The 22,285-nt window shown below is 30.1% G+C and overlaps 5 protein-coding genes across 12 annotated transcripts in view; 4 read left to right on the top strand and 1 right to left on the bottom strand.

Annotated features, from left to right (window-relative positions):
- LOC126848813 (CD63 antigen-like) overlaps positions 1-22,285 on the top strand; it is a 169,380-nt gene that overhangs the window by 122,426 nt on the left and 24,669 nt on the right. The gene's annotated exons all lie outside the window — the stretch shown is intronic.
- LOC126848772 (uncharacterized) lies at positions 146-4,910 on the top strand. Of its 3 annotated transcripts, none has more exons than XM_050589954.1 (7): positions 146-977; positions 1,058-1,211; positions 1,518-1,686; positions 1,827-1,902; positions 2,057-2,131; positions 2,231-2,805; positions 3,077-4,910. In XM_050589954.1, the coding sequence occupies exons 1-7, from the start codon at positions 282-284 to the stop codon at positions 4,371-4,373; spliced, it is 3,042 nt and encodes a 1,013-aa protein (XP_050445911.1). In that variant the 5' UTR covers positions 146-281; the 3' UTR covers positions 4,374-4,910. The 3 variants fall into 3 exon arrangements, with proteins under 3 accessions (XP_050445911.1, XP_050445912.1, XP_050445910.1); XM_050589955.1 differs by having other exon boundaries at positions 2,060-2,131; XM_050589953.1 differs by having other exon boundaries at positions 2,057-2,805.
- On the top strand, positions 5,113-9,296 carry LOC126848791 (E3 ubiquitin-protein ligase synoviolin B). Of its 3 annotated transcripts, none has more exons than XM_050589995.1 (9): positions 5,113-5,342; positions 5,415-5,667; positions 5,757-5,849; positions 5,924-6,076; positions 6,214-6,504; positions 6,589-6,803; positions 6,887-7,110; positions 7,219-7,597; positions 7,667-9,296. In XM_050589995.1, the coding sequence occupies exons 2-9, from the start codon at positions 5,539-5,541 to the stop codon at positions 7,992-7,994; spliced, it is 1,812 nt and encodes a 603-aa protein (XP_050445952.1). In that variant the 5' UTR covers positions 5,113-5,342; positions 5,415-5,538; the 3' UTR covers positions 7,995-9,296. The 3 variants fall into 3 exon arrangements, with proteins under 3 accessions (XP_050445952.1, XP_050445953.1, XP_050445951.1); XM_050589996.1 differs by having other exon boundaries at positions 5,113-5,326; XM_050589994.1 differs by having other exon boundaries at positions 5,113-5,667.
- On the top strand, positions 10,308-18,057 carry LOC126848778 (serine/threonine-protein phosphatase 4 regulatory subunit 3). 3 transcript variants are annotated; one of them, XM_050589963.1, is made up of 6 exons: positions 10,313-12,088; positions 12,531-14,129; positions 14,223-14,320; positions 14,559-14,659; positions 14,762-14,961; positions 15,190-18,057. In XM_050589963.1, exons 1-6 carry the CDS (start codon positions 11,891-11,893, stop codon positions 15,274-15,276), a joined length of 2,283 nt encoding a protein of 760 aa, XP_050445920.1. In that variant the 5' UTR covers positions 10,313-11,890; the 3' UTR covers positions 15,277-18,057. The 3 variants fall into 3 exon arrangements, with proteins under 3 accessions (XP_050445918.1, XP_050445920.1, XP_050445919.1); XM_050589962.1 differs by having other exon boundaries at positions 10,394-12,088; positions 14,223-14,374; positions 15,190-16,249; XM_050589961.1 differs by having other exon boundaries at positions 10,308-12,088; positions 14,223-14,374; positions 14,559-14,961.
- Positions 16,074-22,125, bottom strand: LOC126848802 (cilia- and flagella-associated protein 36). 2 transcript variants are annotated; one of them, XM_050590019.1, is made up of 6 exons: positions 21,703-22,125; positions 21,065-21,240; positions 20,592-20,779; positions 20,104-20,401; positions 19,709-19,912; positions 16,074-16,327 (listed from the first exon to the last, which is right to left on the bottom strand). In XM_050590019.1, exons 1-6 carry the CDS (start codon positions 21,809-21,811, stop codon positions 16,241-16,243), a joined length of 1,062 nt encoding a protein of 353 aa, XP_050445976.1. In that variant the 5' UTR covers positions 21,812-22,125; the 3' UTR covers positions 16,074-16,240. The 2 variants fall into 2 exon arrangements, with proteins under 2 accessions (XP_050445976.1, XP_050445977.1); XM_050590020.1 differs by having other exon boundaries at positions 19,662-19,912.

The following is a 22,285-nucleotide window of genomic DNA, read 5'->3' on the forward strand; positions in this document are numbered from 1 at the left end:
TATTTTATTAAATAATGCGATACATGATTATAATATTTATCGCGAAAGAAGCTGATGAGATTATGGGAAACTTGTATTTTTTGCGTTGCGATAGTGTCTTTAACACGACTGCGCATTCTTAATTGAAACGTTGGCGACACTGGAGCAGGGAGGAGTGTCAAATTCAATACGAAAACGGATGTTATGAATGATGAATGTTTGAATCTTTGTTCGTAATTTCTGACTGAAAAGTATTTTATCACGAGACTCACATAATACTACGCTGCATTGGAACATCAAAGATGTTGATCTATGATGTGTTACATAAAGAAAAGGTATATCATATTGTCGCCAGGGATCTTAGAAGCTTCGGAGTTAAATATCGCTTCAAGAAGAGTATGCTTAAGAGCGAGAGACCCGAGGCATGCAAAAATATCTCTAAGAGAGTTTTCAAGACTGCCCTGTTTTATCAGCCTTTGGATATTGTGAATTTGTCATCGGGTGCCATAGTTCATGTTCCTGTATTTGTGATTCAGGCCTCGACATTCCTAGAAAAGTATATTACTCAGGAAGGCCTCTTTAGAAAAGCTGGCTCTCAGGCACGACAGAAGGAATTGATGTCTCGTCTGGATGGCGGTGGCAGTTTAGGCGAGAAGAATTACGCGATTGATGTCGCTAATTGCTTAAAATCTTTCTTTCGCGATTTGCCAGAGCCATTGATCCCATATACGTATCACGACTTGTTTGTGCACTGCGCATTGCTGAAGAATTATCGGGTGCAGGCATTACTGTTAGCATGTATACTATTACCACCATATCACTTAAACACTCTAGCGTTTTTCATGGAATTTTTAAAAAAAGTTTCCATGTATGAGAAACAAAACAAAATGAGCATTGAAAATTTGGCGAAAGTTGTCGGACCAAATATTATGCCATTGCACGATACATCCATGTCAGCTGTACAAAACAGACTGCAAATGCATTTAACTATTATTAAGGTAATTGTATTTTTTAAGAATATTGATAGATTGCACATACATGTAGATGTATCATTATTTAAAAAGGAATTATTTTACAGATTTTGATTGAGAATTCGGAAAATATTGGTATCTTGCCTTCTCATATTGCTCAAAGTATTTCTATTGAAACAAGTGGTAGCACAGATAATGGATTAGATTCCTTTGAACATGGAAATTCTAAAAAGAAAAAACATCGTAGTGGAAGTCTTACACGTAAGCCATATTATATATATGGTACAAAACATTTTTACATATTGATAAACATTAATCAGACTTATAATATCAATGAAATATTAACAAGATTAACAAAATGTATAATTTTATCTTTTATAAAGTAAAATAATACAGAGAGAATATATATATATATATATATATATATATATATATATATATATATAAAATTTAACAGAATTGATGAATTAATGTAAACTTTTATTATCACATACATATAACAAAAGATAATATATTATTGTTATTATATTTATTAAATATATTGTATGCCTTACATTTTTTCTACAGGAATGTTTAATGGTTTGAAGAAAATGGTTGGAAAAGGCACAGATGACACACCTAATATGAATCATCTACATCCTGCTATACATCCAGTACTATCTAATATATCTCCAAATAAATGTACCAAAAAACGGAAAGTAGTTGAAAGAGAATATCCTCCAAGTATAAAGAAAAAGTATGAAATAATTCATATATTTGCTATTATTTTTGCAAATATTTTTTTTTGTATCATATATACTTATATACATATTTTTTCAAAATAATATTAAATATATGCATAAGTTTTAATGTTAATGTTTTACATATATGTTTTAGGAGAGTGACTGAAAAATTGGATAAATCGAAAAAATTAAGACTAAGTTTGGACAAATTTGTACCTAAGAATAAGCAAGTAAGTAAATGTGCTTCTATATTTGACATCAAAAATTTATTTAAATCTCATATCAATATTAATAAATATCAGTATATCTTTTACAAATTTAGAGATCTGTAACCAATTAAATAGTACAGCTTCTATATTAATAACTTTGATGATATATTTTTAGAAGAACACTGATGAGGACTTATCAAATTTATATATGAATAATTACAAGTCATGTAGTGAAAGACGTTGGAGTTCAGTAAGCAATTCTTTTATATATAAAATGCGTAAATATAACGATAAAATAACACATTTAAGATCAATGAAATATGACGAACTATTAAATAATGATTTTCAGCAAGAATATGATGATATATTTATTAATGCCACTGTGGATTTATCAGATAATGATGAGCAAAACTTGCTTATAAATGAAAGTCATTGCAAAAATGAAGAGCAATGGCATATGAGTACAAATTCAAGAAAATTGGACGCTACAGATGAAAGCAATAACATTTGTTTGATGCCTGAGGAAAAGACTGATTTGGAAGAATTTAATGCTCTTCTCAATGCTGACACAATATCTTTATCAAGTGATCATTGTGAAGAAGATTATGTCAGAATTTCTAAGAGAGAATATGAAGAAATAAAAAATCGAGTTTCTGCGATCGAGTCGCGTATTTCTCAAGAATTTGGATGCATATATAATGAAGAAAATAATATGACTACACATTCGGTAAATAAAGTACAAACAGCGTATGAAAAAACATTAGAAGAGGCTAGTATCGAGAATACTTTAACAAGTGATTATTTAGCAAAAAAATTAAGTAAGGAATTAAAAATTAGAAGATCAAGAGAACATAAAATAATAAGATCTCCTAGTGCAAGAAAAATTGGTTCATTAAGAAGACGTTCACAGGAGAAAGTCACAAGGTATTTCTGAATTATGCTTAATTTTTTATAATTTTTCTTTAATATTATATAAATGATGATCATAATTGTATTATATATATTCTAGAATCTTATCAATCCATTCAGAAAATCATTTCTCTCTCTTTTTCTCTCTCTCCCCTCTCTCTCTCTTTCTCACTATAAAAAAAAAATATAAAATTGCATCAGAAAAAAAATTGAAATAGTATATAAAGATAATTGATTAAAATAAAAAAATTATTTGATTATATTATGAATTTTATTTTATTTACAGCAAACGTATTAGAAGAACTGCATCATGGCATATTTCACCAGAATATAATTTACAGCACCATGCTCAATTCGAAAGACAAGTAAATGTTTATCCCATTGAAAAACAATCAAATTTATTTTCTAATAAATATTTAAAGGAACAGTCCTATTCTGCAGAAAGATGTAATGAACTTATTTCTAATAATATGAGAGATGAGATAACATGTTTACGTAATGAGATGAACGCATCGATTTCAGCAGAACAATACAAAATTTCAAATAATGATTTGAATCTTTCTGGATTTAAAGATTTACATTTGACGAATAACTGTACAACTTCATATGTGCGTAGAGCATCATCTTTTCATGGAAAAGACTTTGTAAATAATTCATGTTATTTTGATAAAAAAATAGATGACTTAAAAAAGACCAATAGTCATCAGAACATAGCCTTAAATAATGATTGTTTACAAAGAGATAATATTATTTTCGAAGCCTCAAAGGAAATATCTTGGAAAGATGCAGATAAATATTTTCAATCAGTATCTCGAACAAACACGCCTGCTCCACAAACTGGTAGAGCATCAGTTGCAAAGCTTCGAACACAAAATGCTGGTATGGTGCTAGCCAAAGCGAAATTATTTGATGAATGCACAATGAAAACATCAGAGTTTTCTTCTGCCAATGTATTAAACAAAAAACAGTGTGGTAATAATGTAAATAAACATTCTCGAAACACAGCTAAAGAAATAGATGTAAACACTGAACATTTTAAGCAATCATGTAAAAGGACACAAACTTCTCGAAAACATTCTAATAAGGATTTGAAAAGTAAAGTGCTATCTCCAAATGCGTCGGTACAAATCAAAACACAAATAATGGATGCATCACTGAAACCACTTCAAGAACGACTAGATAAGAATTACCGTTCTGCACAAAAATTCGAATTACAAAATCAGAAATTCTTGAATAAAGATCCAATTATACATCAAAATTTTACTAAAGACAAAGGAAATGTTACATGTAAAACGGAAATTCGTCAAAAAGAAAATACTACTACAAGAGCATCGCCATTGACAAAAATGTCTATCAATACAATGCTGGAGAATTCAATGTCTCCGTATAAATCAGATGTTAACAAAACGCCACATATTAAGCGACCTTTAACAGTAAAAACTCCAAAAAGTTCTAAATTAGTACGAAGGCCTCCAGTTGATACACGTAGAACACCATTGAAAGCAACAGCACAATTAGGAACTCCAAAACGTCAAAGCCCTAAAAGTATCTTGAAAACGAAAACTCTCAGTATGCATACATAATAGATACACATACTATAATCATAAATATTATATGTTGAATTCATATTATTTTCATATATATACATATATTATTTTAAGAAATTATATAATTTTTATACATATATATTTTTATAAGTATAATATCCGTTTTATGGTGTTCCTAGTATATTAAATACACTAATATTAAGAATATATGCAAAAATTAGTGAAAGAGTAGAATGTCACAAATAAAATTAATAATAGTTATTAATATATAAAAGTTTAAAGTCACAAATCACAATTTCAAGTCAATGACTATATAAATATGTGATATATAAAGAGATGCTCTGTGGATTTCTATTTTTCCATATTTTTTATACATTTAAAGGTTGGAAACAAAATGAAATTGTTATTTGAAATATTTTTAAGAAACTAGTCATTGCATAATTTGCCCTTGTTCACATATGTCCTCATTATACACATCATTCACATGACAAATTCAAATCCAGTAATATTTATATTGTTGCTCATTAACATGTAATACAAATCATCACAATTGATATTTGATTTGTGAATGTATCTTTTATACCATAACATTAATTAAATCGTTATTTTATTTATATATATTTCTTTGCTATTTTTCGCTAAAAAAAAAGAATATATCTGTATCACTCCCGCTCCTTTTTAAATGTTTATAATAGCATATATATGACAATTCTATATATGAAAGCAAGAATCATCATTATCCACGTGTTCAACGCAGTATGTAATCATCGACGCATGACCAATCACGTGGCACCGCCTGGCCTTCGCTTATGTCAAATTAATGGTTGACATTTCGTGTCTTATGCGAATATAATTAACGATAAGATTAGGACTACAAAATCGTAACGAGATATTATATACTGTATTGTTTGCCTCAAGATTCTCGCGTGTAAAAAAAAAAAAGAAAAAACGAAGACACCTACGCTGCCCTTCTAAAACGAATCATTTGTGTACATATACGGCAGGGTTAGGATAATCGAATATTATCGCAACGATATCAGCGCCACGTTTTAACATCGAAACGCGTGTTGGTTACAGCTGTGAGGTGCGAAAACGTCGAAAAATTTTCTGTGTGACAAGTGTCAGCTATATCTTTCTCTTTTTCGGATATATAAACGCGACTTTTTGCTAGCTGACGAGAGAGAACATTTTCAACACGAAAATGAGGGAGGCTGGAATTATGCTGATAAGCACCGCGCTAACATGCGTTGTTATCGGCAATGCATACTATCAAAGAAAACAATTCTATCCGACCGTTGTTCACATAACCAAATCCAATCCGAGCATGACCGTGAGTTTTTTTCGTAACGTGACGTTTCTAATAAGCCACACGACTACCGTGCGCTTATTACCAATATATATGTATTGTTTTGTGCTCAGGTGATTTACGCACAAGGATTCATACTTGCGTTCATGATAAACGCCTTTCTGCGTAAAATCTTTTTCGGTACTCTACGCGCTGCTGAGCTCGAAGTAAGTCGCTTGAAATCTCTTAACTTTTCTCACTTGTCCGTCGATTTTTCTGCTAATGCTATTTGTTCTTACAGCATCTGGTGGAGAAAGTCTGGTATGCAGTGACGGAAACATGCTTGGCATTTACAGTGTTCAGAGATGATTTTAGTCCTAAATTTATAGCATTATTTACTCTTCTCTTGTTCTTGAAGTCATTTCATTGGCTTGCAGAAGACCGTGTCGATTATGTGAGTAAATTTCAAATCATCATGAATCACTTGAAATATTCATGTGTATATATTTATATGATTTTTATCGTATACGGCAAAGTTGCTTGTAATTATCTATAATTAACTGAACATATTTGACTAATTCATGTCTTTAGATGGAAAGAAGCCCAGTAATCACATGGTTATTTCATCTCAGAGTTGCTACTTTACTAGGACTTTTATTTGGTATAAATTTAACAATGATTCATTATGCGTATAATACAACAGCCACTAAAGGACCTTCTGTACAACTTGTATTTGGTTTTGAATATGCAATTTTGCTGACTGTTGTTTTTAATATCACTGTAAAATATGTATTACACACTATTGATCTACAGAGTGAAAATCCTTGGGATAATAAGCCAGTATTCTTGTTGTATACAGAATTGATTATTGGCTTATTAAAGGTAATTCATCTAAAAGAATTTTGTCAGAATTTGTAATTTGACATTTATATATTTTGTGAATTGAAACAAATGTTTCTCTTGTAGGTTATCCTCTATGTTGCCTTTGTGACTTTAATGATAAAGTTATTCACATTACCTCTATTTGCATTGCGTCCAATGTATTATACAATGCGTGATTTTAAAAAAGCATTTCATGATATTGTAATGTCGCGACGGGCTATCAGAAATATGAATACACTTTATCCAGATGCAACAACTGAAGAATTAGCTGCTGCTGATAATGTCTGCATAATATGCCGGTAAGAATATTGCAACAAGTAAAATTATTATCTCATAATATCTTTAATATTGTATTTAATGTATACACATTAAAATGATACAGGGAAGAAATGGTTGCAGCTAGTAAAAAATTGCCGTGTAATCACATTTTCCATACTGCTTGTCTACGTTCTTGGTTTCAACGTCAACAGACATGTCCGACATGCCGTTTAAATATTTTGCGACCTACACCGAACAATGCACCACCTAGACAACAAAATCCTCCCCAGCCAGGACCGCAGGCGCCTCCTCAACCTCCACAAGCACCTGGTGGCAACCCCCCTATTGGTATGATTTTATATTGTTTATTAGATTGTTTTATATATGTTATATATGTTCAATATATATGAATATATATTCATTTTTAATCTAATTTCTATTATTTAAAATATATAGGGCCACCATTACATTTCCCAGTATTTTGGGCTGGATTACCAGCTCCAGGAATGCCACAACAACAACAACAGCAGCAGCAGCAACAGCAACAGCAACCATCTCAAAATAATGGTGGAAGTACACCTCCGCCTCAAAGTATACCAGCTACTGGAAATATACCGCTTTTCCCGCCACTATTCCCTGCAATAGTGCCATTGCCACCTATTCCTGTACCACCACCAAATTTAACCGAACTAAGCGAAGAAGAGCTTAGAGCGATGGAAGGTAATTTGCGGCAAGCTGTTCAGGCCAGGATACAAACGTTGCAAAGAATTCAACTTTTACTGGATGCAGCCAATGCAATGATGAATCAATATCAAACAGTGGCTGTTACAGCCAAGTGAGTGTGTAATCTAAATTATGCATTCTATAAACATTTATATATAAATAATACGATTTGAAATTACAGCATTCCTGTGCATAACAGTTCCGCAAGCAAAATCGATAGTACATTGGATACTACTGCAATGACAAAACCAAGTACAAGCAATACAGCACATGCAAACGCTGGGATCACTGGTGAAAATTCTCAGGTTAAAGCAGAAGACACTCCTACTCCGAGTACATCTAAAGAAAATACTTCTTTTCCAAGTACATCAAAGGAAGATGTTTCAGCATCTAACGAATCTATCGATATGCCAGATTTGTCTAGGACTGAGACAGAATCTTCAAATCAACAAGAAATGCTGCGCAGACGTAGATTACAAAAATTTTCACCTCCGCTAACAACAGAATAAATAAAAATAAAATTGTGTGATAAAGATTATGTAACATAATAGTCTTTAATTTGGTTAAATATCGGCCTCAATTCAAACAATTAATAATTGAGGACTGTAACAACTAAAGTTTGGATTTTGTGATCGATATGAGAGTTTGTTGAATGATATTTGAATCAGTCAATCAGTTAAGGAAAGATAGAAATCATAAAGAATTCTCTAGCGATTGTTAAATCCAAGAATTAGTAATAACTGAGACTGAAAGCTCGAGACTCAAATCATAAACTGAAGTTATAATATCAGTGTTCATTAACACATGAAGAATTATTTTTTAATGAGATGACAATTTTTTTTGTCTTTCTTTTTATAAATCAGAGTATTATCTTTCTATTATCAGAATGTGTATGAGATGTATGAGAGGTATGAGATAAATTAATTCTATTAACATTACAATTTTGAGATTTACAATCATGTTTATTTGTATATTAGATTTTCTCTTAGATTCCCTCTAGTTCTTACAATTGTATAGAAAAATTTCTTGTAAAACTTTGTGAAATTCTCTCTTTATATTCTTTGCATAAAATGTAATGAGTACCTTTGCCCCTAAGCTTTAATATATAAAATTTCTCTCTAATGTATAGATCTTATAATCATATTATTGTAAATATAAGCAATTTTTCTCTTATCCTTTTATGATCGAATCAAGAAAAGCTACCAATATTAAATACAACAATATTAGAAACATTTTTATTAAATATATTATAGCATACTATAATATATTATTATATATTATAATATATTATATTATATTATACTATATATGAAAAAATAATTATAATTATTTATTAATACATATTTTTTTTTTTTTTTTGTAAAAATACATTAGTTTATACTTCTAAAATTATATATATGAAAAACACAGACAAATTTTAATTTGATTTGAATAAATATGATTTAAAATTTTTTTTCTATAAACAATATTTTTATTATACTATTATAGCATTTGATTATATATACAAAGAAGTAAATTCTCAAATAAAATATAGGATTCCAAAATATTGCGCACAGCATAAGCGTAACTACGTTAAAGTAAAATTTTCATAATATATTATTTTTCTCTCCAAATATGTTATATTTATAATACAAGTTTTTTCAATAGAATTTTAAATTACATATGTATGTTTATAACTTTAATGACCTTTTTTACAATTATCTCAATAGCAATCTGAAAGATGGATATTAATAGAAATAATTCATTGTCATAGAAAATGTATTGTCATTTATTTTTATCAAATATATTATGTGTTATTCTTTTTCTTGCTATGAGCATGTATCTATAATTATTGCAAATACATTATTCTCTCTTATAAAGAATCACATTTTTATACTTGACATATTTGTGAGAAAACTGTCGATCTAATAACAAATACGATTGTATGATGTAAAAAAATGAAAAAAGCTGTATGCTACACAATATGAGACAAAAAAGCATCTGGCATAAATTGTCTATCAAGTTTTATTGATCACTCGAAAAGTATATTTATAACCTCATTTTAACATCTCGAAAATGCGCACATGCGTTCTCCGTTTCATTCACAAAATAGAATATATATATCTGACATCGAGACTCGTTGCATATTAAAATACAGCGGATTTTTTGGTAAATTTATTAGACTGATTTTTATCTAATATAATACTCGCAAATACATCACATCACTTAATATGCGTTTAATTAATTTGTCTTTTTACGGCAAATAAACGATCCGTCTATTAAATATCAATATTTGGATGAAATAACAAAAAATATGTATATAATATTATATATTATACTCATCGTATACTTGCGGTTTTATAAATTTTTATAATCATATACATTGCTTTTTATATTATCATGTGTGCGTGGAGATGTGTGTGTGTCATATATAAAATTATATCTTATCTCGCAATCAGTAAAATTATTTTATCGCGTACTTTAAAAAAAAAGCGAAAATTAGAGAGCTAGTACACATTGAACTGTCAAATTGTAATCTTAAAAATATAATATATGTATAAATCTTAAATTATAATATACATATATATATATATATATATATATATATATATATATATATATATATATATATAACATTATATTACAAATTCAGAATCCTAAAAGAATATGACAAGTATTGAATGTCAAATTTTATTTATATATTGGATGAAGGTAAAAATAAGAAATTAATCTATCATATATTTCCATATTTTATCGAAAAGCGTTAATAATTTATCATATTTCGAAAATAGATCACAATCCAATTTAGTATCGTGTTATATTCTGTTTTCAATGGAAAGAAATATCATTTGATATTATTCGAAAAAAAAAATTGATCGAATTCTTCAAGTAATATATATGCATTACAAAGTCCACCGCATTTTAATATTTCAAAGTCATCTCTTTCTGAAACAAGTCTCGCTCGGCCATCTTTGAATCGTGACATCAGCGATTGAGGAATCTGTCGTCGGATCCTATATGTTGCGAAGAAAATGTACTCGAAGAGAAGAAATAATGGCGTTTCTCAAACGCACAGGAAATAAAAAAAAATCGCATAGATTTTGCAAGAACGTTTACCGAACATACCATCTTTCGCGTTACCGACAACGTGACTCTCGAGATCGTTATCATCGTGCGCGATCTAGATTTCTCCGACTTTTGTATCGTCGATTCATCGATATCCGCATATGTAGGAATAATTGGCGATCGCGATTACATACTTTGTCGCGACGATGTCGTAAACGACTCGATCGGTACAGGGTGCACGATGATGATATCGTTCCAAGCTCGATAAGAACGTCCTTGCCATGTAATAAAGTAATAAACGATCGTTGAACCGTTCGAAATTCGCGCCAGCATCCTTGTGTCGTATGCGGGAGACCCCGTGGCGCGTTGTTATGATCTATCATGGCGGAATGTAGTGTTGTGGCTGCTTGTGGGTTGCCTATGTCAATTTTGAAGTGATATAGCTTAGGGGAAACGTGGGACGAACGGCGATGCGAGCCGTCGACGACTGTCACGGGTATTGGCGTGAGATAATCGTGTTCCTATGAGCAGCCGCATCGCGGAGGTAGCCTCTATCGTTCGGGCTCTCTACGTTCGCCGCCGCCGCCGCCGCCGCGGGAAGAATCATACACAGCAGCGAGAATCGTACACACAGCGTTCGCCGTCGACGGGGAGTATCGTCCATCGTAGTAAAACTGCGACGTCCGCAAGTCGATCGGGTATCCCGTATCTAACACCGGTGTGTCTCGAACACGTCGCGAACGCGACACGTGAGAGTGCAAGTACGTACGTCGTGCGGACGTTTCCCGCGCGCATTCGTCTCTTTCAGAGAAAGTTTTTCATTAGGAGACGCACCACGAGCATCGCCGGGGGGTAATTTGCGTAAAGAGGACGGTGCGTCGTGCACATTCAGCGTCATAGATCATTCGGCGAAGCCACGAGGAAGGCCGGGGAAGTGCGAAACTATCATTGCTCATGCTATGCTCCAAGTCTGCCGAAACACGCGTTTCCTCGACCGATTGACACCGAAATCGACTGGTGTGTAAAACTTGGTGTTTCGTTATCCGTCACACGAAATTCCGACTGAAACACTAGTCTCACGCAGCGCGCGTGTGTCTTTCGATAAAGACATTGATATACCAATCACATTTTGTTTATACCGTACATAAACGATGCAATAACAAGAAACCTTGATGAGTTGTATAAGGGCATGTGGAAATTTAACATATCTCCGTTTTTGTCCACTCATTGATTGGTTAAATATCTGAAGGTTTCCTATAGAGAGATAATCGCTGAAAGAGCCAAAGATTGAGCTAATTTGGAAAGGCATGCAGAATAGTTGGTGATATCAGAGAAAAAGTGCATTAAATAGTTTTACAATATGACGGATACACGTAGGAGAGTGAAATTGTATGCTCTTAATGCAGATAGACAATGGGATGATCGTGGTACAGGCCATGTTTCCTCTTCCTATGTAGATAGATTAAAGGGGATTTCTCTTTTAGTAAGAGCAGAAAGCGATGGCTCTGTTTTACTGGAGAGTAGAATACAACCTGATACAGCATATCAGAAACAACAGGTAATAAGCGATTGAAGACTTATTGATTTGCTTTTGTTACGACTTTATTATAAAGACATCCTTATGATTCTCTATATATTTTGTCTTTGTCATATTTGTATCTTTGATTACACGTTATATTACTATAGTATATGGCTAATGCGAAGTTCTGCAATTTACAAAAGTTGTAAATATTTATATTTATGAATAATGAAACTATAGAACAGTTTTATGTCAAAAAAATAAAAGTAATGTATTTCTTTAATTTTTTGATGAAATTTGAAATAAATAAGAAATTGATTTGTAATTATTTCCTTGTCATGAAATATTTGATATTTTATTGTAAATCAGTTTTTTTTTTATTGTAACATATTAGATGTATAATTTGCATAGTATAATATAAAAGAGTCATTAAAGGAGAATTAATATATAGATATACAAGTAAATTGTTGTATGATTTTAGGACACTTTAATAGTATGGTCTGAAGGAGATAATTTCGACTTAGCTCTAAGTTTTCAAGAAAAGGCTGGCTGTGACGAAATATGGGAAAAGATTTGTCAAGTTCAAGGCAAGGATCCATCTGTAGAAATTACACAAGACATTGTGGAAGAATCTGAAGATGAACGATTTGATGATATGTCAGATGCAGCACCACCTATCGAATTACCTCCATGTGAACTTAGTCGATTGGAAGATATTAACGAGCTCATAGAAAATTGTTTAACATCCCCAATGAGAAAAGAAAAATTAGCAGTAGCGCTAGAATCTGAAGGTTATATTAAGAAATTGCTAAATCTTTTTCGTACGTGCGAAGATTTAGAGAACATTGAGGGATTGCATCATCTTTATGATATATTCAAAAATATTTTCCTACTCAATAAGAATGCATTGTTTGAAGTTATGTTCAGTGATGATACAATTTTTGATGTTGTTGGATGTTTGGAATATGAGCCAACGTTATCTCAGCCAAAGAGGCATAGAGAATACCTGCGACAGTTAGCCAGATTTAAACAAGCAATTCCTATCACAAATACTGAACTATTAGCTAAGATCCATCAAACGTACAGAGTTCAATACATTCAAGATGTAGTGCTGCCAACCCCGAGTGTATTCGAGGATAATATGTTGAGTACATTGAGTAGTTTTATATTCTTCAATAAAGTTGAAATAGTGACTTTGATACAGGATGATGAGAAATTTCTTACTGAACTTTTTCGTCAGTTAACAGACGAAGCGACCTTAGATAGCAAGAGACGCGATTTGGTTCTTTTTTTGAAGGAATTTTGCAATTTTTCACAAAATCTTCAGCCGCAAGGGAAAGAGGCGTTTTATAAAACATTAACAGCACTTGGTATACTTCCCGCTTTAGAAATCACTTTGGCGATGAACGATGCGCAGACAAAAACGGCCAGTATAGATATATTGACTTATATCGTGGAATATTCTCCAAGTGTTGTACGAGACTATACATTACAACAGATAAATAACACAGAACAGGACCAAATGTTAGTGAATGTAATAGTTGCTCAACTTGTCGGAGATAGCGATCCTGAGTTGGGTGGTGCAGTCCAGTTGGCTGGTGTGCTACGTTTACTTCTGGATCCAGAGAACATGTTGGCTTCTGTTAACAAATCAGAAAAGACTGATTTCTTAAATTACTTTTACAAGAATAGTATTGGTACTTTAATAGCGCCTCTCCTAGCAAACACAATCGGAGAACGACCTGCAAGAGAGGATTACAGAACAGTACAACTTTTGGGATTGATCTTAGAGCTGTTATCATTCTGTGTGGAACATCACACATACCACATTAAGAACTGCATATTGAACAAAGATTTACTTAGAAGAATATTGGTTTTAATGAAATCAACACACACATTTTTAGTACTATGTGCATTAAGGTTTATGAGGAAAATTATAGCTCTAAAGGACGAGTTTTATAATAGATATATAATTAAGGGTAATTTATTTGCCCCTGTATTTGATGCATTTGTAAGAAACAATGGTAGATACAATCTTCTGGATTCAGCTATATTGGAAATGTTTGAGTTTATCAAATTGGTAAGTGTGATAAACTCATTGTTTACAATTAAAGAACAGGTAAAATCAAGATTTTATTATTTTTTATTTGCACATTTTATTGTAATGTTTTAGGAGGATATCAAGTCACTATGTTCGCATGTTGTTGAAAACTTTTCAAAGGAACTGGAAGCAATTGATTATGTACAAACATTTAAGGCATTGAAGTTAAGGTATGAACAACATCAAGACAAATTGAAAGATCGCGATAGATCTGCAATTGACAGGTATACACATTATGAAATGTATATTTTCTATATTTTTGTTGTAACAAAAATAAAATAAAGAACAAAATTATATAGAATATGTTACATGAAAATATAAGTGTACCAATATAGAAACTGTTAGGATAATTATTTCTATATGTCATAATAGATATGTATTGAAATAACTTTATTTTATTATACACAGTGTCCCATCAATTTTACGAAATAGTCGGTACCGAAGAGACCAGAGGCAGCTAGAAGAGGAGGAAGAACTATGGTTTAACGAAGAGGAGGAGTATGATGAGGGTAAGGCGGTAGTAGCCGCGATAGCAGCAGATGTTATACTTTTACTTTCTGTCAAGAAACAATTGTTATTTTCAAATTTTGCTCTTAATTCCGCTCTTATAGATTCAAAGAGTCATCAGCAGCAACAGCAACAGCAGTCTGTATTAAACAACAATACTTCTAATAATAACATTACCTCGCAACAATCGCAAATCAATAATAGTGTTTCATCAACAACGAATGAATCGCCAATTGCTTCGGACATAAATCCTACTCCGGCTATCGGAACTGTGGAAAAAACAGGAACTGCACTATTCAAAAAGGTAAATTTTGTAAAAAAAAAATATATTTTTTTTTTTTAAATATTTTAGTACAATACAAATGTATTTTTTTTTTTATGCCACTAAGTTAATTGATATTCAAAGTCACATATTGACATATTGATTAAGTTGGTTTATAAATAGCTATTTATATATAGACAAATCTTACAGTAATCTGTAAAATTTGGTCAGGTTTTATATGAAACTAAGATGTAGCAATTTAATTTTTAGGGATTAGTCGATTATGAAGGAGATTCAGATGAGGACGATGACGATTCGGAGTCAAGTCCCTCCCCAAAACGACAACGATTGTCATAGTAGGCAAACTTGGAAAGAACAAGACATTTGTGATTTTTAATTACTATTATCATTTCACGACCCTCCTACCTGTAAAAACAGATCTATCCTCTCATTTTTGAAAGAGACATAGATTGAGCTCTTGCTAAGAAACAACAATAAGTGCTTTTAAAAGAGATTTGTGGTGGGCACTCATTCATAGGTCTGTGTTGACTTATGTATAGTATGCAAAACATAAATAGGGTCTGAATGAAAACTGAGTAAATTATATCGGTCGAATGTCAGTAAAACAAAGGAAGAATGAACTTTCTTTAATGAAACGAGCAGTGGTAGTATTGTGGCATAATATGATGTAGCACAATGTACTATATAATGCATAAAGAAAAGTTGCAGATATTAAACGAATCATAGTCCATTCCACTTGTCTGGAAACACCTTGTGCACTAGGAAAAATAATCTCATGGATAATTATGAATAAACTAAGAGAATTTGGCTATAGATAGTCAAATTCAACTGATTTACAGATATAGGAGTTCTCTAAGCATATGCTTAGATACTCGGTAATGCTGCAGTGTCGTAGTTAAACTGTGACTACAGTGATTACGATTATCTGGTAAGTCTGTTAAAAAGAAACTTACAATATGCGTTGTAAAATCAAATTTCAAGAAGACAAAGAGTACATGATGTACCGCACAAGAACAACCGAGCGCTTTGTTTTGCCATTTCTATGTTTCTTATCGCCTGTTGTGCGATAGAGAGACCTATGCTTCGAGGGGATCAGGCACTATGAAACTTTATCCAGTACGACAGAAATAGTATTTAGTTTGTATATATATGTATATTTGTAATGATTGTAAAACACAATCATACTTGAATTAAACAGAAACACATAATTTCTTTAAGAAATCAGTTCCCTTTAAAATACTTTCAATAAGCTTTTCGGTTGTCAATGTAAGTAGTAGTAACTGTATAATAAATATTTGATTTATGTATATTTACCAGTCTGCACTTCATGCCCAATGTTAATCCTTGATGTATAAAGAATTATAACCTGGATATGTATCATGCGATTCTGGAACAGTTAAGTTTCAAGCATATTGTTCATATAAATTATTTGTATCTACATGGGCAAAATGAAGCCAAAAATCGCAGAAAAGCGCTTTATATATAAAAACATTACTTTCTAAATGTTTTAAGTTACATAATTTAATTTTGTTGAAATATAAGCATATTTATACTGCAATATATACTTTTTATATATTGGATAGAAAAAATATAAGATGCAATATAAAATTTTAATTTGTGCTTGCTTAAAGACGATACAAAATATTTTATTTTATAGAAATGTAACACATTTTTAAACAAAATATATATTGCTTTAAATACATTATATACACACATATATTGATACATAAAAAGCATATTTAACATATATGAATATGTATTTATATGTATTATATATGTATATATTTTACATATACAAGTAATCTTAAAAAAAAAAATTTTTTCCTAATTACTTATACAACCGATAAAGTTAACAATGAAAACAGAAGTCTTTAGCATTTACCATTATATAATTCCTATAGCATGTGTTAAAAATTTATTTTTACATTGTTTTTGATTTAGTTAATTTCATACACAGAATAAAAGCTAATGTACAAATTTTCCAACAATATGCCTAATATCCAGAAAAATTTCCAAGACTGCTTTAGAACTGTAAGTACATATGCTTGAAATATCGAATGAGAGGATACATACACATGTACACATATACATATATATTGACTTATGATACTGTGAAAGAGAGATTTAAAAAAGTTAATTCACATCACGAGATGAACAAATTGTGAATATCTGAATAGGCAAATTTGCTGGAGCTGAGTGATACATGTACATAAAATGTTGTGCAACTTGGACTGATGACAAAAACTGAAATGTAACAAAGGCTAATATTAATTAGTTAAGTAAGATGATGCTGAATAATGTTGTTCTTTATGTGTGTTTTACGTATATCCACAATTTATTCGATAAAATGAAAAAAATATATTAAACCTAAAATGTGCTACATTTTGGGTGTAAAGAATGTGCAGTAAGTAAAAAAAAATTAAAAATAAATTAATATCTAAGTGACACTAAAAAATAAAAATGCGATCTCGTGCTATTTCAATCAAGAGAGAAATTTGATATATATATATATATATATATATATATATATATATATATATATATACAGAGTATTATATTCTTTTTATCTATTTCGCTATCATTGATATACTTGGTCATTGTCCGCAAATTTCAGTATCTTCTCGTTTCGATTTTTATATTAATTTTGGTATATATTGTATTAAATATATCTTGAAAAGAATGAAATACAATAAGCTTTAATAATAAAATATATTTATCCATAACTATTATTATAAATTTATAAAAATAAAAATTTCTTTAATCAAAATATAATGATTTTAGATACAATTTATTTTAATAGATTAGAAGAAATCGTTTTAATCTCATGTTTATTCATTGCCAAGAAGATGTTGATTTCTATTAAATATGTTTGATTTTATACATATATAATTTTAAAAATATATGTATAGTACAATAGTCTAAAACACTCTGCTTCAAAACCGTCGCCGAGATCGCAAGTATACATTTTTCAACCGTCACATCAATGTAATATTAAAGGAAAAAGACGAACAGGTTGTACAATATCACGTGCTAATAATAATATGCGTTTTAATTATGTAATGATCGAATAAAAAACTTTTTCTTTGAAAATATATATATGTATACAGACATACACAACACACACGCGTATATATAATATATAATATATATATATATATATATATATATATATATATATATATATATATATATATATATGCACAGAAAAAAAGACCTTTTTATATGAAAAGCTACTCGTGAATTTTTGTGAATTAAGAGCAAGCATAAAAGATATACAATCCTGTGTGTATTATGATGATAAGTGAATGAATTGTAATTGAAAAATGATATTTTGCATCTTATTCTACTGAAGAATGAAAGAATCAGGCTAACAAAGAAATAATATCTAAATGCAGGATTCATAGCACAAAGCAAGCAATTACTATCAAGAAAATTCATAAATTCTTACGAGCACTTTATCCGATATTAATTAATGAATAATTTATTTCTAATTTTTATATTGACTGTGACGAAATTAAGATCGATATATATATATATATATATATATATATATATATATTATATATATATCTGAATGATATGAAAAGATAATTATATTTAATTTAAATTTATAACAAATTATATATTTTTATATATAATTATATATTTATATTAAATTTTTATATTAAACCTCCATGATATCCCTACAGATATATATTATATGATTAGAGATTTACATTTGTACTGCTTTTCGTTATATTCTGTATAAAAATATGCATTAATAATTAATTAATACAACATATTAATGATGAAAAAGAAATTAGAAATATTTATATGTAGTGTACTTATAATTATGCTCGTATTATGCTATGAATCCATTTTATTTATTAGAAAGTAGACTGCAAAGAAGTGAGAATGAGTGTTATAAATGTGTGTTATACAAATAAAGTGTGTTGTAGAGGTGCGAAGAGTATTTAATTAAATAAAATCTAAAATTAGATGACTACATAATATTTGTCAGTGTGATCGAAGTTTTACCTATCTTAATATCTACTTTAAATAATATCTACTTTCTGCCAAATATGTAAATAATTAATTGATCTAATTAATATGTATAATAATTGTAAATATTTCTAGTATTATTTTATATCTTTTATATTAGTTTATTGTTTTATATATTCTTTTTCGTACATATGTTTTTATGTACACTTTAAACTCTCATTATTGAATATTTTGCAATATTTAAACAAATTTATATTCTTTTACAAACATATATTCTTATATAAGAATAGTATAGTGAGCAATTTTTTAAAAATAATGTATTTTGCATAATATATTTTTTTATTAATTTTGTTAAATTAAATCTTTAATTAGATAAAACATAATATTATATAGGCGGACGTGTATGATTGCAAGATTTATTCTTTTGTTTTTTTATGAGAAATATTATTACATAAATAAAGATATTCTTTTAAAGCAATGAAACGTAGATACATCAAAGTATTTTACAGTTTTTCATACATTGTATATACGTTTCTCAGAAAACTCTGACACGTATCATATTCGATAACACATTTTTTAATGTACTATTTTGTCGCAATTAGCATTTATATGAAGCACTTTACAAGAATTGAAAGTTTAAGACGTATATATATATATATATATATATATATATATATATATATATATATATATAATTAATATCATGAATAAGCAATGTAAGACAGAAAAATTAACTTTACTTATGCACAACTTCAGCTTTTAATCGAGCTGCAAGAGCCCTTCGTACTTGAAGTATTGAAGGATCTAAAGTTTGTGCTGCTTCCAGTTCTTGCTGCCCTTTCATAGTCGCCTCCGCAACTACTCTAGCCGAGCTCGGCCGATTTTTATTCATTTCTAATTGCTGACTTCTAGCTTCCTTTTTCAAAGCTACAAGTTTATCTCGTCGGGCTTTTAGATAATCTTGCCTCTTTTTAATATCTTCCGGATTCATCTGTAACAATACGTAATAGAATGCAATATTTTTATTTCCACAAACACGTTAGTGTACATATTTGTATTCTAAGTCTCTCTATTTATTTTTATAGAAAAATGCCTCCATATATATTAATATTGTATATATAGATATATATATGTACATACATACATATATATGTAAAATTAAAGTAAATTAAAAATGACTACCTCATCTTCATCGGATCTCTTTTTTGAAATCGGTATTGGTTTTAGGGGCTCGGTCTTTTTAAGTTCATGAAATTTCTCTGAGGATGCTTCCTCAATGGATGCGGTGGCATGTTTGATCTCTTCCGTGGATTCGTCATCCGAAGTGTTCCTAGAGGCATTTTTCGACTTTCTTAATGCTTCTTCCAATAATGCTCTTTCATTGTGATACTCCGCCGCCAAACGCTCATGTTCAGCAATCAACGTTTTTTCAGGTGATATACCTGCTTCTTCTTCTTTCTGATCTTCTAAAACTTGTTTACTGTACACAAATGCATAAGATAGTTAATTTAATTTCAATTTCTTCGATATACACATACATAAAATCGTTTGTTAAATTTTTATTTTTAAATAGTTTGAATTTTACTATTCTTATGCGACATAAATATATTTTTTTATTTAATTAAAAATAGTAATGTATTAGCTTGTATATTAATTACAATATGACATACGTTATCAAGTCCTCCATGACCAATTCATCGTCAATAAAGCCATCCTCATACATGAGGGAGGCAGGTGTGAGACCGTATCTTTGCTCGATCATATTTAACGCTTGTAATTGAAGTTCCAAGTTTTTTTGTATCATCATTCTTTTGAATATCTCGTATTCATTCGCCGCCCATATTTGCTCAAACAAATTCTATAAAACGTGCTATGATGAAACGTATATATTATACATTTAAAGAGGAGAATGAAATGAGACATTTATTAATATATAAATCATAATCAAGTTATGTGTATAATTTACTATTTCTTTTACCATTTATCTAAAAAGATTTTTATACATTAATATCTAAATATCATGCAATCTTCTTTTGTTTTTTTAAATATCAAATACATACAAGAGTTCTTTTTAATTTTATGAAACAAACACGCGAGAATATAAAATATAATTTATTATATAAATAATATATAATGATCGTACTTGTTGAAATTGTATTGGAATCTTCGTGTCTTTATTAACAGTGCAAGCATATTCAAATTGCTCCGGTGAGATATTCATATCTTCCATAAAACAACCCAGCAGCAAATCAACTAAATTTTTATATTCTTGATATATTTTCCGATACTCTTCGCAATCTTCAGTGTTTGCTTCGAAAACTATGACATATCAGATAATTATATTTATTAACATTATCGTGTTGTTGTTATAACATTCAGCTGAAAAGTTTCATTAGTTTTATTAGGAAGGGCTACTTTTTTTCCTGTGCGCGCGGGTGTGTATATGTATATATATGTGTTGCGGGGAGAAAGTATAGATATATATTTCGAAGTAGATGATGTGTAAAAGTATGGATGAAGAAGGCAAATCATTCGAAATACACATGCATATTTTTAAATGCAAACGGCATTTGTATTTAACAGTGTGTTTGCCTATATTTTACACCGAAAAAATAGCTTTATGCGATTAATATAAAACGAATATATATAATGTTCGTTATAAGCGATTATAGTGATTTCTTTTTTTTAATTTAATTGAATATTAAAAAATTTCAGCAAAAAAAATTGTCATATTTATGAAAAAAAAAAAAAAACGAAAATATTTTCGATGACTATACGAACCGAGGGACTTTTCCTCGATGAAAGTCAATAAAGGCGATGACCATATGGGGCCCTGTAGAAATCCAATCAAGGAATCGAATACCCAAGCACTGTCATCTTTGTCATTCATTTCGCTGAAATTGTCTTTGATGTTCAAATGAGAATTCGTTCACTTGTACTGAGTGTCCTTTCTACAGTCGTATTTGTCTGAGAGTACGACTTTTCTTAGCTTTTAGTAGTCATAGTTACGTAGGACAAAACATGAAATATCGGAACACATCGACATAGACCTGCGCCGATATTATTTTTCCGGATCGATGCATGTTGTCTGTCTTGTCTTTGGTTTCGATTACGATGAGTAGATAGATGATACCCGGAAATCAATGTAATTGTAGACTACTTCACTATCTATATTTTAGTAAACATCGGCTCGTCACATATATAAAACAGCTGTTCAAAAATAATAAAGAAAAATTATATATTTTTAATTTATATATCCAACATATCAAGATGTAATTTATCAAAACACGATTGTAATTAAAGATAAAATTTTATACGTAGATGTATAATTTTCGTGAAATTACGACAAGAAAGATTAATCGAA

This window comes from Cataglyphis hispanica, chromosome 4 (genome assembly GCF_021464435.1).
Source record: "Cataglyphis hispanica isolate Lineage 1 chromosome 4, ULB_Chis1_1.0, whole genome shotgun sequence".
In the NCBI taxonomy this organism is placed as follows: domain Eukaryota; kingdom Metazoa; phylum Arthropoda; class Insecta; order Hymenoptera; family Formicidae; genus Cataglyphis; species Cataglyphis hispanica.

What these genes read in the sequence shown, in the direction of transcription:
- LOC126848772 (XM_050589953.1), top strand. Translation starts at nt 282, where the DNA reads ATGTTGATCTATGATGTGTTACATAAAGAAAAGGTATATCATATTGTC. An exon ending in TCGTAGTGGAAGTCTTACAC is followed by an intron (nt 1,212 to 1,517) that starts GTAAGCCATATT and finishes TTTTTTCTACAG; the next exon opens with GAATGTTTAATGGTTTGAAG. An exon ending in TCACAGGAGAAAGTCACAAG is followed by an intron (nt 2,806 to 3,076) that starts GTATTTCTGAAT and finishes TTTTATTTACAG; the next exon opens with CAAACGTATTAGAAGAACTG.
- LOC126848791 (XM_050589994.1), top strand. Translation starts at nt 5,539, where the DNA reads ATGAGGGAGGCTGGAATTATGCTGATAAGCACCGCGCTAACATGCGTT. An exon ending in TGATTATTGGCTTATTAAAG is followed by an intron (nt 6,505 to 6,588) that starts GTAATTCATCTA and finishes TTTCTCTTGTAG; the next exon opens with GTTATCCTCTATGTTGCCTT. An exon ending in AATGTCTGCATAATATGCCG is followed by an intron (nt 6,804 to 6,886) that starts GTAAGAATATTG and finishes AAAATGATACAG; the next exon opens with GGAAGAAATGGTTGCAGCTA.
- LOC126848778 (XM_050589961.1), top strand. Translation starts at nt 11,891, where the DNA reads ATGACGGATACACGTAGGAGAGTGAAATTGTATGCTCTTAATGCAGAT. An exon ending in CAGCATATCAGAAACAACAG is followed by an intron (nt 12,089 to 12,530) that starts GTAATAAGCGAT and finishes GTATGATTTTAG; the next exon opens with GACACTTTAATAGTATGGTC. An exon ending in GATAGATCTGCAATTGACAG is followed by an intron (nt 14,375 to 14,558) that starts GTATACACATTA and finishes TATTATACACAG; the next exon opens with TGTCCCATCAATTTTACGAA.
- LOC126848802 (XM_050590019.1), bottom strand. Translation starts at nt 21,811, where the DNA reads ATGAATGACAAAGATGACAGTGCTTGGGTATTCGATTCCTTGATTGGA. An exon ending in CATCGAGGAAAAGTCCCTCG is followed by an intron (nt 21,241 to 21,702) that starts GTTCGTATAGTC and finishes GATATGTCATAG; the next exon opens with TTTTCGAAGCAAACACTGAA. An exon ending in AGAGATCCGATGAAGATGAG is followed by an intron (nt 19,913 to 20,103) that starts GTAGTCATTTTT and finishes GTATTGTTACAG; the next exon opens with ATGAATCCGGAAGATATTAA.